Source organism: Carassius auratus, chromosome 5 (assembly GCF_003368295.1).
Source record: "Carassius auratus strain Wakin chromosome 5, ASM336829v1, whole genome shotgun sequence".
Classification (NCBI taxonomy): domain Eukaryota; kingdom Metazoa; phylum Chordata; class Actinopteri; order Cypriniformes; family Cyprinidae; genus Carassius; species Carassius auratus.
Window position 1 is genome coordinate 15117739 of NC_039247.1, and position 15256 is coordinate 15132994.

Here is a 15256-nt window from a genome sequence, read left to right on the forward strand (position 1 = left end):
GGACATAATTTATGTTTTCTCAGAAACCTTTCATGTGCATGTGGCATCTGGCAAATGATTAAATGTGTACTTTACAATTAGCTATGTAAAAATGTTATTGAGACACATCTGTCTAACACTCATTTTGAATCCAAATATTACACAGCTGTGATTATGTTTTCATCATAAGTACTAAACTAACGGAAAACTGGTTCTACAGTGAATTCTCGAGTATTTTGCTTGAGTTAGGAAATAAAGACTTGCTGCTTATTAGCTCATCAACTGCAGTGATACAATTGTCAGTGTTAATTATTATTATTTCGATTTTAATTTTGCATTTGGTTAAGTAATTTTAGTACTTTAACCTAAACTTATTTATTTAGTTAATTTATTTATTTAGTTTAAGTTACCATCTAAAACTTACATTTTGTTTGTTGTAAGATTTATTTCAGTTTCTACAAATTATTTTAATAGTTTTAGTTAAGAAAACCACTTTACATTTAGGCTGAATTGATTAGCATTAACAACTTGAAATGTTAAAAACAAGATTAGAAATTCAAATTAATCTAAATGAATAAGTGTAAAAGTCTTATTACTTAATGCATCAACTAATGTGTTGGAAAGTGTCCACACTTTATCTTAATGCATTTGTACGTGTGTGAAGACATGAAGTAATAATAGAATAAGATAGACTTTAGCTGATGGACGTCCTTTTAGGTCTACATTTGTTGCTGTAAAATTTAACAGTCCATTTTACAGTTGTCCGCTAAATGATGCAAGACTAATCTAAAATACTTGTGCTAGTCTGCAGTGAACAATGAGATCAGTTTGGCTTGAGTTACACCCTAAAGTGTTCCAAATTCTTTCCCATTACTTCTTACATAATAAGAACACACACAGTTCCTCTCAAATCAATGTCTATCACTGACATAGCATTCTGTTTGTATTATTATTACACTTGCTCATGGTACTGCTATTCCAACCATTGTCTTTCTAATTCAACACAGCCCTGATTGTTGATGCACAGTGACATGTTAGCATATACAGAACTAGGTAACGTCATCCATGTGTGTTGAGGAATGGCTGCGTGAAAACTTGGAAGACCCTGTGGATTGCATTTTTTAAATAGATAGCCAATGAAGTTATTCCTGAGATGTACTCAAGCAGGCTGGTCATATTTTTTAACACTTCTGCTTGTTGATACCAGACATTGTTTTGACAAGAACTTGCTTGGGTGGTCACATAGCATTTTGGAGGTATGACGTATTCTGGCTGAATTTCATGTTACACCTTGAGGAGGAATCAATGTACAAATAGTGTGAATTGTGAAAAGGGAACAAACATTAACAGAAACAGCTCATTTTATTATTATTATTATTATTATTGTTTTAGCATATAAAAGTAGATTGTAAATATTTCACATGGTACTTGACATGGGCCCTAGATCAACTTTGACAGCATAAAAAAAAAAAAAACTTTGAAAGCATTATGGCCCCTGTCCTGCATTCACTGAAGAACGGTAATAAAGGCCTCTCGTGCTAGTATTACAGTGCCTGGCATCCGGCTGCAGGTTACAGGCAGTCAAGTACTTGACCAAAATAAATGTCATGTGTGTGTTCCATTTACTTAGAGTTTTTCTTCCCAGTTTCTTTTCATCATCCAGAAAAAACAGAGCGGGGCCCCAAGTGCATCATGGTCTGTTAAATCCTTTCTGAGCAGCAAGCCTCTTTGTAAAAGCCCCCCACCACCTGCCACCCTGTAACTTGATTATGGCAACAGAGTGTGCCCAATGGGAGGAGTGGTGCAGGGTGTCATTAGGAATATTATGTCTTCAGGCCAATACAGGTGCATAACTTTTTAATTTCATAGTAGTTTTCTTAGTGACTGATAACAAATATAACCAAGGTGGTTTGTGACTAAGGCGCTGTTTATGCTAGCGCGTCTGGATTTTAAAATGAAAATGATCCTCGTCTATTCTGCAGTTTTCACGGCATAAAAGCATGTCAATTACCATTCATGCGCACTGGGCATGCGCGTTAAAATTTTAAAAAGTAAATTGGTTGCCAGTCACTGGCAGGTACAACAATGGGCATGATGGCGAGGAAAAGCAAGAATGTCTTTGTTGCCGATTGCTCTAAGCACAGCTTGCTTTTTGCGCATGTAGGCAGCTGCTGTATTATAAAAGACTGAATTTACCTGCACAGTTGCTGCTAAAATTACAACAAAGCCAGGAAAGTTTGCAGTTCGGTCTCCATGTTATTGTTTACACGGGCATCAAGGAAATGCAAAGTGATTGTGGGCAGCCATGCCATCGTTTTCAAAAGTTTTAGTTTTGGTCTGTTTACACTAAAATGCAACCCCAGAGTTGTGGGCTCCTGCAACAGGGTTAGCGGGGAAACTGTTAGTTAAGTACACTAAGAGTGTTCTTCGAAGTGTACTTGCAGTGAAAGTCGGCTAAAAGTATATATAATAACTAGTAGTAAAATAACAGTAAAAAGGTTCACTTGTAGAACAGTTGCTAAACTAAAATAAAATTAAGATGTACTCAGAATTTACTACTGTTACACTTTAGTAGGGACGGGCGTATTGATCCTGAAGTATCAATACTGATGCGAATACTGAAAGTATCGATGGTCAAATAAAAAATATTGATACTAACTAAAACTTTAATTTACCAGTGATTTTGTTTGTTTAACAATTTAATAATTGTGTAGGACAGAACTATTTTCCTGCTTATCTGAATACATGCAAATGTTGATAGACAGAACCAATCAATCACAGACAGCGTTCACTCACTTCTGACAGTGCAAACAGGGCTGTTTCCCAAAAGTATCATAAGACAAAGATGGCGGATTCTCTCTTTTCCATCAGAATGGTGTTTTTCGTGTGTTTTGTCTTGTGAGTCACAGTGTTTTTGTACATCTTCATCTCGTCTACCTGTCTTTAAGCTTGCATACAGTCATGAGTTTCTGCTCAATGTCAGCAGAACCACATTTTTAGAGTTAAACTCTGCACACGGAAGAGCTGCGGGATCCCATTGCAAATGGCTACTCCTTTGGTGAACTCCTTTGGTGAACTCAATTCACAGTTGAGTCAATTATTCATGATTATCACAGAGCTTTCGATACAACATAACGAGGAATAAAACTGTTCACAAACTTCATTAGTTCTCATGTGTAGGTTCACACATTGTTTGAAGGTGCAGAAACATGAGATTTCAGAGGTTTTTTTTTTTTTGTAAAATCTATATGAACTTTTTTAGGTCATGTTTTGTACTGTTTGGACAGCCACAGTCAACATCCACTTTTGTTGTATGGATAAGAGGTGTCTGAACATTGTGCTTGATACAACTCTTTGTGTTCCACAGATCAGGAGGGTGAAGTAATAATTAAAATTTTTGTGTGAACTGTTAAGGGTTAGTTCACCCCAAAATTTTAATTAGCCCATAAATTACTCACCCTCAAGGACTCCTCTGTGTGTATGACTTTGTTCTTTCAGATGAATCCAGTTGGAGTTATATTAAAAGTTGTCTTTGATCTTTCAAGCTGTTTCATGGCACTTAGCGTGTGTTGCAGTGCTTCAGTCCAAAAGAAGTGAAATAAAAAGCACCCATCCATAAAAAAAGTGTCTCACACGGCTCCAAGGGGTTAAACAAAGTCCTCCTGTAGTGAATCGATGAGTATTTGTAAGAAAAATAACCATATTTAAAAGATCAAAACAAAACAAAGGAGGAGAGGGTAATCTCTGCTGCCCTTTTCACCTGTTTTTGCTCTCTGTGAGGAAAAAAGGTTCTCAAATACTTGTTTACAGTTACTGGCAGACAGATGATTCTACAGGTATACTGCAGACATTATGAATGTTGAGCAAATTTGGGGTGAAATACAAGGCGCTATTGCTGGTACTTCACTGTGAAATGTCTGAGAGATGAATGCCAATGTGTATTATGTCAGGTGTATATGCTGGAGTTTGTCAAATCTTTGTTTTCATGGAAATGGGCCGAATAGCACAGAGAGAAAAAAAAACCTCTGAAATGACAGATATAATAATTTGAGAGAGGATTTATTCAATAGCAATTTCCACTGATTAATTACCAGCAGTTTTAGGGTGGAAGCAGTATGATTTATTTAATGAAAATATAATTTTGTCGGAAATCACTCCTTGAGATTATTTACATTTTTCAGGCAGAATATTTCATAATTTTAATGAAACCAAATATTCTGGATATTTTTATAATCTGTATCATTGTTACAATGACTGTAGGCATTTGGTGTATTTTACAGTTCAGTAGTAATTTAAATCAGAGGCGTATTTGTTTCTCTTAAATATTTTGGGTGCATTTTTATTAATATTTTTTAAAGTTATTATGAATATTGTTGTGATATATCTTTTAAAAAGTGTTTTTACTCTGTGAGGAAAAGATATTAAAAAAATATCTAAATTCAGAACTACTTTCATATCGTAATACATTGATCCGTACAGTGCATTTCTGAAAGCATTTCATTGAATCACCTCGTTTTTTGGGGTCTATAAAAAAAGCATAAATATCAAAAAGTAAACATCAGTGTTTGAGATGTGAGAAATAATTAAACCAAGAACATTTAGGCATGAAAAAGAACTTTAAGAGACATTTCAAACTGTTTAAATGTTGTTTTTTCCAGGAAGCTGGCAAGTATAGGAAAGGAACTCAAAGATAACTTCCTGAGAGCCCTGGCGGAGCGGGAGGATGCTTACCGCAGTGGGGAAATGACTGTGAGTACATTATTGCAGCACTCCATTTGCTACGTAATGGGATTCCCCCAGAATATTTCTGCAATTCCATTAGGACAGGAACACAATCTACACTGTGTCAGATTTTGGAGGTTAAGCCCCCCTTCTCTTGCACACCTTACTATATTGTCATTCAAGCCTTTCCTGTGTGCGTTGTTTCTCTTTAAAGACACTGAAGGCAAAGCAAGGCAAGTTTATTTATATAGCACATTTCGTAAAATAATAATATAATAATAATAATCACAAAAATAAAACAAGGAATTAAAAAACTTTGAAAACAATAAAAAAAATTATTTTAAATGAATTTAAGACAATCATTTGCAATCATTTCAGGTTGCATAAAGTACAGTGCAATTCATAAAATACAGTGCAACCAGTTTAGACATCACACAGCGCTCATTCAATAAATGCACAGCTAAACATATGAGTTTTGAGTCTAGATTTTAAAGTGTCTAATGTTTTAGCACATTTGATCTCTTCTGGAAGACATTTTGAAATATCACATAGTCCTAAGTATTCAGACCCTTTGCTCAGTATTTAGTAGAAGCACCCTTTTGATCTAATACAGCCATGAGTCTTTTTGGGAAAGATGCAACAAGTTTTTCACACCTGGATTTGGGGATCCTCTGCCTTTCCTCCTTGCAGATCCTCTCCAGTTCTGTCAGGTTGGATGGTAAACATTGGTGGACAACCATTTTCAGGTCTCTCCAAAGATGCTCAATTGGGTTTAAGTCAGGGCTCTGGCTGGGTCATTCAAGAACAGTCACGGAGTTGTTGTGAAGCCACTCCTTTGTATTTTAGCTGTGTGCTTAGGTTCATTGTCTTGTTGGAAGGTGAACCTTCGGCCCAGTCTGAGGTCCTGAGCACTCTGGAGAAGGTTTTCATCCAGGATATCCCTTTTCTTGGCCACATTCATCTTTTCCTCGATTACAACCAATCGTCCTGTCAGTGCAGCTGAAGAACACCCCCACAGCATGATGCTGCCACCACCATGCTTCCCTGTTGGGACAGGTGATGAGCAGTGCCTTGTTTTCTCCACACATACCGCTTAGAATTAAGGCCTGAAAGTTCTATCTTGGACTCATCAGACCAGAGAGTCCTTTAAGTGTTTTTCTTTAGCAAACTCCATGGGGGATTTCATGTGTCTTGCATTGAGGAGAGGTTCCCGTCGGGTCACTCTGCCATAAAGCCCCGACTGGTGGAGGGCTGCAGTGATGGTTGACTTTCTACAACTTTCTCACTTCTCCCGACTGCATCTCTGGAGCTCAGCCACAGTGATCTTTGGGAAACCACTACTATACCGTTACACGTCATCATTCGTCATCTAACTCTTATAATACACACATATACTGGTGTGCTGGTGTGCATTAGAGCCTTTAATTATCGTTCTGTAGTAATGCGCTGCTTAGCGACACACACACAATTATCCAGGAGAAAATAAACTTGTCAATGCTGCCCCACGACTCTTATTAATTACAGTTTACTGAATCGCTACATTATATTTTCCAACGACGAGATGATACAATTTCATGAATTCACTGTGTAAAATGCCTTTTTGAGATCTCCCTCATCCAGGCGGCTATATTGCTAACATACAATTAAACAATAAGGTGTTTTTGTTTGACTGAAATCCACATTTTGTTCTTACTAAATTTGAAATTAAAGCATCTTGTATTGACAAGGCCGGAAAGGACTTAAAATGCAAACTAAAAGTCCACATACTGTAAGTCATGCCCATAATTCAGCTAAATGATAATTGTACATGACCTATGTGTTATAACAATTTGATTTGGAGCCTTGTCACAATATCCAAGAAAAAAATCTGATCACCATGTGTCATGGCCTTGTGTTCTGAAATCCTTAATAGATGAGACTACTGCCCCAAAGAACTTTGTTTTATTTAATAAATCTGGGATGAAAGATCTTGTTTGGGAATTTTTACCTCCTACAAAGGAGAAATTGTTTATTTTAACTGCTTCATGGGTCAAATGGTGGAAGCGTTAAAGAATTATAATAAATCTGTCTCAGTGCAACTTAAGAAGGGGAAATAAATGAATAAATGAAAGTGGAATGTAAACTCTAGTCATATTTGTTCTGGCCACCCAGGAGACTAAAAGTTTTTCAGCACTCACCTCATCACAACCAGATAGAAAACAAGTGTTTTTTACCTGACCCTCTTGTACTAACCCCAGTGGGATGTGTGAGTTTACGAACAAATAAGGAGCACACAGCAAGCTGAGCCAGTGTCTGCTGACAGACTTTCCCACTAATTGTTGACTCTGTAAAAATGCTATTTTAAAGCCCCAGCTCAGAGTCATAATGTCTTGGATATGTATGGTAACTCTACGTGTTGGGGGTCGCCCAGCCCACAGCTTTACAAGTATCTGTCAGTGAGGCACCACAAGCAAACGCCCAGGCGGATGCAACACTTCTAGTTGAGTGAGCTCACGACCTGAGCAGGCAGGGCATACACTGTGCATGATAAGCCAGGGTGATGGCATCCACAATCCAGCTTGTCTGAGGTCCTGAAGCTTTGTGTCCAGTCTATGTAGCATCTCAATGCTCAGACAGGACAGAGCAAAGCCAGGGCTGGGTCTGCCTCCTCCAAGGGAAGCGCCCAGGTCCCAAGAGGGGGGCCGGGAAGGATTTAACCTCCTGGCCCCTCTAAGGAACCTTATGACGAGGTCATGCTTACCCAAAGACTTCCCATTTGCAGGGTCATGGTGCACACTAATTGCAGCAACCTGGACTTTGAGGGTGGAGGGAGACAGCCTTCGCTCCAGCCCTTGCTGCAGAAATGAAAACACGACCACAATCGGGTATCTCTGAGTCACCATAGAGTCACCATTCCAATGTTGCGAAAAGCTGGTATGCATTGCACCTGCTGACTTATTATACTCACACTGTGATCAGCGGCAGCTGGATGTAATAATTGCATGCCAATGTGCATTGGCTTGTTTAGTTTACACTCAAAGTAGATTGGTGTTTCGAAGTGATATCCTAATTTGTTGGTCACAGACGAGACGTTGAAAGTGACCGACTGAAAGGGAACCCAGTATAATCGAGACTGTTCCTTTTATTGGAGAAAAAACATCTTTCTGAAAAATTATTGCATTCATAAATATGAGTGAAAAGAATGTAAAAATGTTATTTATTGTGGCTTATCATAAACAATATCATGCTGACAGATCCTCAATTACAGTACAGAACCAATTAAAGGTAGGGTAAGTGATTTCTGGTAGTCGATGTTGATATTTCAAATCACCAAAACAAACATGCCCCTACCCCAAAAGGGTCTCGCCCCTATTTTGATAGTTCTGCCCTACACATACGTAGGCAACCTTTTTATGGTTTACCTTTTATGGTTTACTCTTACTTTTCGGACACACTTTGGCAGGTGACACTTGAAACGGAGAGTGGAGGAGGTTTAGATGCTCAGGCTTATAGGGTGTGGGAAAGAATATGTCTTTATCATAGCTGAAGGGAACGACAGTACGATTGTAAATGAACAAACAAGTGGAAATGACACATGAAAATATTCAAGCAACAGTCAGCATATATTAGTTCTGTGAAACAAAGCAAAATCAATGTTACTCAACTAATGAGAAGAAACAAAGCAACCTCGGCATCATATCACAGGCCTTGCGCTCCTTGAGTTCCCTCTAGTGCTGGAAAGCTGATCCAAAATTTATTTTGTTCCACAGACATTTTCCTCTTTGTTTTTTTTTTATCTGCCATCTCTATCTTTCTCTCATTGCTCGGCTTGGCGTATGTCTGTCCTGTGAACTGAGTGCTCTCTCTCCTCCACATCATGAGTAGACACTCCCCTTACTGCTGATTGACTACAAGTTTGTTTTGGTACCCGGCCCGACTTGGCTTTCTAAAGCGTTTTTGAAAAGATACATACCCCACCTTTAATCACACTAGAAAGTGCACATTGGAAGGGGGTGAGAGGGGAACACAATGATAGACATTTGATAGATGAATATTTATTTATTTATTTTATTTTGTTCAGTTCGTTAGTGATTCCATTACAATTGCAGAGATTATAGAGTTTCCACTACACATTAGTAAGGTTTTGATAATGTTAAGAAATGCTTGCATGCCTGTGTGAAAGTAGTGTATTTGGGAATAATAGATTTTTGGAGGAAACCGTTATATAATAAGAGACTGCAAGTTCTGTTTAACTTGCATGTCCCAGTTGTTCAATGTATGTTTCAACTTGTTTTAAATTTGCCAATGTGGCATTTTACTGAAAAAAAGGGGTACAATTGTGTTTCAGCTTAATCATGGGCCCAGATTTGGTCAAAAACAAGGGGAAAGCAAATGCTACTGTCATTTAAGTTCTTATCAGCACCATCAGGCAGGGCGTTCTTGAGTCCTGTGGTTTATGTTATCTCTTCAATCAGCTGAGCTCATAAAGGACCCAGCTCAGCGTACATTGTACTTTTCCTCCTCATTGGTGTTGCGAAAGTTGCCCTGCTGCCAAAAGTCACACACAAACAAAAGGTGCACCTGGACAGCTTTGTCATTATTTACTCTAGGAAAGTTATAAGGCATGTTTTTTTTTTTTTTTTTTATCAAATCCAGGTCACACCTGTGCTGGATTGCCTGAGGGGCTCCATTGTTGGGTGGTACACATTTGAAACTGAAGGTGCTCTAACCCCTAAACCCACCCCACCCTCCTGCTATTTGTTTTTGCTCTTACCCCATTGATACAATGATGTCAGCATTTGTGCCCTCTTCAATTTCACAGCCAGTGTGGTTGATTTTGTACTATTCATTCTCTATAGTTTGAATTTCATGATGGAATTAAGTCATCCAAGTGCATTGTGGGTGGCTCTGAGAAGAGTATCTGCAACCTCGGTCATATTGTTGCCATTGTGTGAACATGTTTTTGAGGTGATACGTGAATAAACAGTCACATAATAAATTAATGGGTGGGTAGGTGGTAGTATTCTCCCTCATGCATTTATTTATGCTGAGGAAATCTTGCACATGCTATTCAAACCAGTTACAAAGCTGAAATTCTTGATTTGTTGAGGTTTGTGATCAATCAAGAGTGCTGGAATGTACTGAAATATTGTTATAGATTTAATAAGAATGACATCATATTCACATTTTCACTCTAATGTGTATGTATGTAAGGGGAGGGGGGGCCCTTGGTGCCCCAAAATCTGTGAGGGTATCAAATTTATTTACAAATTGTGACCCAGGAACACAAAAAAATGTATACAACATCTGAAAGCTGAACACATAAGCTTTCAATTGATGTAAGGTTTGTTAGGATCATACAATATTTGGCCGAGATAAAACTATTTGAAAATCTGAAATATGAGTGTGCAAAAAAAATCTAAATAATGAGTAAATCACCTTTAAAGTTATCCAAATGGCGTTTTTATAAATTTACGGTAGGATTTACTAAATATCTTCATGGAACATGATCTCTACTTAATATCATAATGATTTTTGGCATAAAAGAAAAATCGATAACTTTGACCCATATAATGTTTTTTGGCTATTGCTAAAAATATACCCCAACGACTTAAGACTGGATTTGTGGTCCAGGGTCACAGTTATTTTATATATATACAGTAGTTGTAGTTAGTTGACACCTGTGGTGTGACATACTACATTCTATTTTTGATGATTTCAATATGTCATTTTATAACCACTTTTGAGAGATTACATAAAGTATTTATATTTCCATATATTTGTCATTCTACAGTACAGGACCAATTAACTAGAAAGGGCACATTGGAATACTCCGCAAACTAAACAAGCTAAAGTGAATATATCTTCAGAGCGCCTTATATGAGTTGATTTTCACCTGAGCTCCTTATTGCCCTTGAACATATTTTGTTGTCTTAAGCAAACATTGCCCATGTGAGGTAGGAGAATGATATCAGAATTTTGAAGGCCTGTTCATAAAATAGACATGATCCTACTGATTATTATTTAAAATCTGAGTGAAAAACATCTTAGCGTTTTAAAACAAAAAAGCATGTTCTTGTCCTTTGTCTACAGGTCCAGCAAGTTCTGTATTGATAATTTGTATTAATGTATAGAAAATACTGTGGTCAGTCATGCAGTTCAAAGATCACATTAAGAAGCATAGAAATGAGTGAATTTCCCAGCCATATACCATTACAGTGAGTATATGTGTCCCGGTCAGTCGGCCCTTTGTCCTTGTCATGGCCAGTAAAATAACAATAGCATGTTGGTTTCAAAGCACTTGACCAAAGGTGGAGGTCCCTTAGAAAACCGTCATGCAGAGCTATCATGTGACCTCCCCTTGAAAGCCCCACAAAGACTTTCAAAGTGTTGAGGGTTGGGGTATCTGACCCCCCTAAGTTTGGACTCATTCATTGAATAGACAAAGAAGTCCCTTTGTAAAATGAATTTAGATATGCTTGGTATTTTGTTAAGAGTTCTCCATTTTGTGCGTTGACACAAAATATTTATACACACCCTTATACACAAATAATGCATAAAATGGTATGTGAATAGTGTGATTAATATCTGGATATCTGTTTAATACAAAGAGAAGAGATCAAGTTTGGGTATGTTAGCAAAGAGGTACAAGTTGCATGATGTTTTTCCTGCTCACATGGTTGCAAGAACCCATCCTCAACGGTTTCCTGTAGCCTGCCTCTTTAATGAACAGCTGCAAGGGCTTGACCATCTTCTCAAATATGTGCTGGAAGATTTTTAGAGGAGGTGAAACGGGATACACTTAATACAATTTCTCAAGTGTCTAGGTTTTGTTCATCCGTGTGGTGCATTCTTAAGACTCAAGGCTGTTGACTCACACCATTGTAATTAATGTGTGGATTCATTTATTAATGATGTACATCACTGATATGCATTTGCATTGTATCTGACAATGTAGAAGAGCTTTTGGTAAACACATGTAGGGTATTGGCTTAGTTAACAGTGCATGTTTCTATACAGATTCAGTGAAAGTTCACTCAGAAATAAGAGTTGTGCCATCATTTTTTCACCCTCATGTTGTTGCAAACCTGACTTCATTTCTAATATATTTATAAAATGTTTCCAAAACAGCATTGGACCCCACTGACTTCATTTTATTGAGACATTTTTCAAAATATATTCTTTTGTGTACCACAGAATAAAGAAAATCATACAGGTTTGCAATGGCATGATGATATGTAAACCATCATTTTTGGGGCAACTACTACTTTAACACAATTTCTCTGGTTCTGCTTCAGTGGTTTAAATGAATTGCAGCATCTTGCTGTTTTACTGTGATATATAACATATAACAGCTTGATCTGATCCTTGCGCCATAAATCAGACATCTCCTTAAGTGTTTAGAAGCATTATGGGAGACTCATGCCATAATCAAAAGTTATTTCCATAATTTCCAAAGCATTCCTTTTCACGATCTCTCTTTGCACCTGTTTATCAGCCGAGGCGATGGAATTCTGTCTAATTCACTTTCCGACATCGTAATGTTGTTATTCCTGATACTCCTATCCACAGACATCATTTTTCAGCATGACACATGACATGTGCTCTCTTACTTGTAAGGAACCATTTAACCTCTTTGCACTGAAGGGTTCTTGGCTCTTCTTTCTGAGGAATGTACACCTGCTCCATCAAGGTCTTTTTTTTCTTTTCCGGAGCTTTATAACCTATGCTGTAGAGTGCTCACATCAAGAATGAGCTCACCATTAGCTGGACATTGTTTCAGCAGCTGAAGACGTCTAAGCAATAAACACATAATAGATGATGTGTGGAATAACTTGGGTGAGAATACTTGGCCTGTAGCAATTCATTATTTCATCTTGAGTACTTTAAGAGTTCAAGCACATCCCAGTGACTGCAGACGTGTGGCCGGCATTTTGCGTAGACCTCTATTGTTAGTAATGGCTGCCCATTCAACTGGGAAATGCAATTACACTCGAGAAGGCTCACAAGCTCACAAAGCACATTCTTTGGAATCCTCTTTGTTTTATCAATACATAGTGGCCTGCTTGAATGTGTATTATTCCACCTGAGCAAATACTGCACACCATTTCACCCACAAAGCCCTCTCGTTTTCTCTCTCTCTTTCTCTCTCTCTCCTTCTCTAACCATATGCAAATGTGATTAAATCATTGCTGTTTTTTACAAGCTCAAGGAATGGCAAGAGATATTAGGAACCGTGTGAAAACCTCCCAATTAATTATTGGCATAGTACATGTGTGCACCAATGAATATGGTTTATTGTAACACTTGCGGTTTCAAAACACTTGACGTGCCAAATTCTTCCCATGTTTTCATTTTGTTGTATTAGCAGGTGCATAGATGGATTGCCATCTTGGCTTGAAAAAGACTACAAGAAAACTTGAAGATATTAAATTCACACTTTTAATCTAATACTTTCTGTGGAACATGGAATTTGGGTACATTAAAATATATCAGCCAGATTATCACATATATAGGAAAGCTACAATGTAAACATGACATAATCACAATAAAATAAAAAAGCTTATATATTCCGATTTATTTTGTAACTACAGTTGGTTACGGTTTTTGAGTGAACTATTCCTTTCATTAAATTTTCTCATTGTATTTTTTTTTCTTCCAATAGTATTTTTTAGGCTTATCAGCCATTCACAAAACCATTGTGTTATATACTGTAAGTCTCTCTTTGCTCCTGTATCCCCAGAGTGAAAATGTCATCATTGCCCTCTTGAATTTCACCTATCAACTTCCTACTTCCAGCCGCCATCTGGCGATGTTGATATCACCATGCATTCCATCTCTTTGCTCCCTGACAAACCCAAATCTGTTCATCTTCTTCAGACAGGGGAAGGCCTGTAATCTTTTGCAGGAGACTGACAGGCGTGCTAAAATAAACATATTCTGACTGCCGTCACTCTGTGGTGCTCATTCAGCAGGGATGACTCTGTTGTGAGCATAAGATACTAGATTCCCATTTTTTTCCTCTTACACTCAGTCAGAATACTTTCTGTACTCTGCAGCCTTTAAGGTTTTACTTTATTCAGCGTTAAATATTGAAAACAATAAGAAAAACACCAGGATCAAAGGTTATATTAGACTGCTTGATTAAATAGTAACAAATTTATAACTTATGTATCAATGATCAGTATTTTGTCCAGTTGTGTTGAATATTTAGTTTTGGCACTGATGTATTTGACATTGGTTCAGAAAGTGCAGAGAAAACACTGAACCCTCTTCCCCACAATGTATCAGAAGAACTGCTTTTGGGTCTGACGGGCAATCTTTAGGGAGCTTTTTACTAAATTCGCAGGCCAATGTAAACAGTGTAATGTTTGTACACCTATTTCCACTGGGAGTATGAAAAAGGAATGCAGGACTTTAATCAGAATCTTAAAACAGCCGGGCCTCTGATAAGAGCCCTCGCTGAACATTTATCTTACTTCTATAAAGGGTGTAATGGCTTATGTCATCCACTTTGATCCTGCCTTGGAAACATGATGCTGGAGTGCTGCTGCAGAAAGCAGTTTTTTTTTTTTTTTTACTTTTCATGGATACAGCATGCCATTCATTTTACAACGTCCTGTCATAATCACCTTGACCGATACAGTAGAGTCCTACAAAGTGGTGGGGCAATAATATTTGTCTTGGAGAAGCTTCTAGCGATGAGGCCAACAACAGCAAAAGGTCTCTTGACAGGTGTCATGGATGAGAGTTCTTAGAATAACACAGTTGTTAGGTTTTGCACCAGCGTAGGAAGAGGGAAACTTGAGAGTTTACCATGCAGAACAGCTCAAATCCTGCTTACTTGGACATAAATTTCAAATTAAGTGTAATGTGAGGATAATTTAACATGAGTCTCAAGTATTTAAAACTGAAAAGCCTTTTTACTCACTATTAGCTAAATTAGACATTGCACATCATAGGTATAAGTGATTTTGCTTCTGTAATTTGAACAGCAATTATTAAAACAAATTGTGTTTTCTGATTATATTATATTACACTGGATTATATTAGATTATATTATTAAAAGGTTTTTATTAAGACAGGGAAAAGTAAATTAGCATTTTGTTATACAGGACATGATGACCTGTGACTTCCCATTTAGCACATGATCAGCTCAAGAAAGATTGTAATATTTACATTGGAGCAGTGCATGATCCGTGGGAAGGAAAATAGCACCAGAGGGCTATGGAGCATGTTTTCTTTGCCTTGTCATATACAGCTGCTACTTATTCAGATTGACTCCAGTGCAGCATCAGGGCTTAACCTAAAAAAAAAAAAGGGATTGCAAAGGCCAATTCATGTTAATGAGTTGTAAAATAGCTTTCAGACTACAGTCGTTCCAGGTTTACCATTTTTCAGTTCTCAAAGGTTGCAGGTGTGATTTGTTTAAAAAAAAAAGGGGAGGGGGGGGGTCTGTTTTGGTCTCCTCAAACAGTGTAAAAACGGTGTGTGTGTGTGTGTGTCTTAAGTGAAACCAGAAATCACTTTATTTTGAGTACAGTCTGCTGCAACCATCAGCCCAGTGTGCTTTGAT

At 37.6% G+C, this 15256-nt stretch overlaps 1 protein-coding gene across 1 annotated transcript in view; it reads left to right on the forward strand.

Annotated features, from left to right (window-relative positions):
- Window positions 1-15256, forward strand: part of LOC113077783 (uncharacterized protein C4orf22 homolog) — a 50428-nt gene that overhangs the window by 14569 nt on the left and 20603 nt on the right. Inside the window, exon 3 of the mRNA XM_026250056.1 lies at window positions 4638-4728. Coding sequence (XP_026105841.1) covers window positions 4638-4728 — 91 coding nt within the window. The remainder of the gene's footprint in view (window positions 1-4637; window positions 4729-15256) is intronic.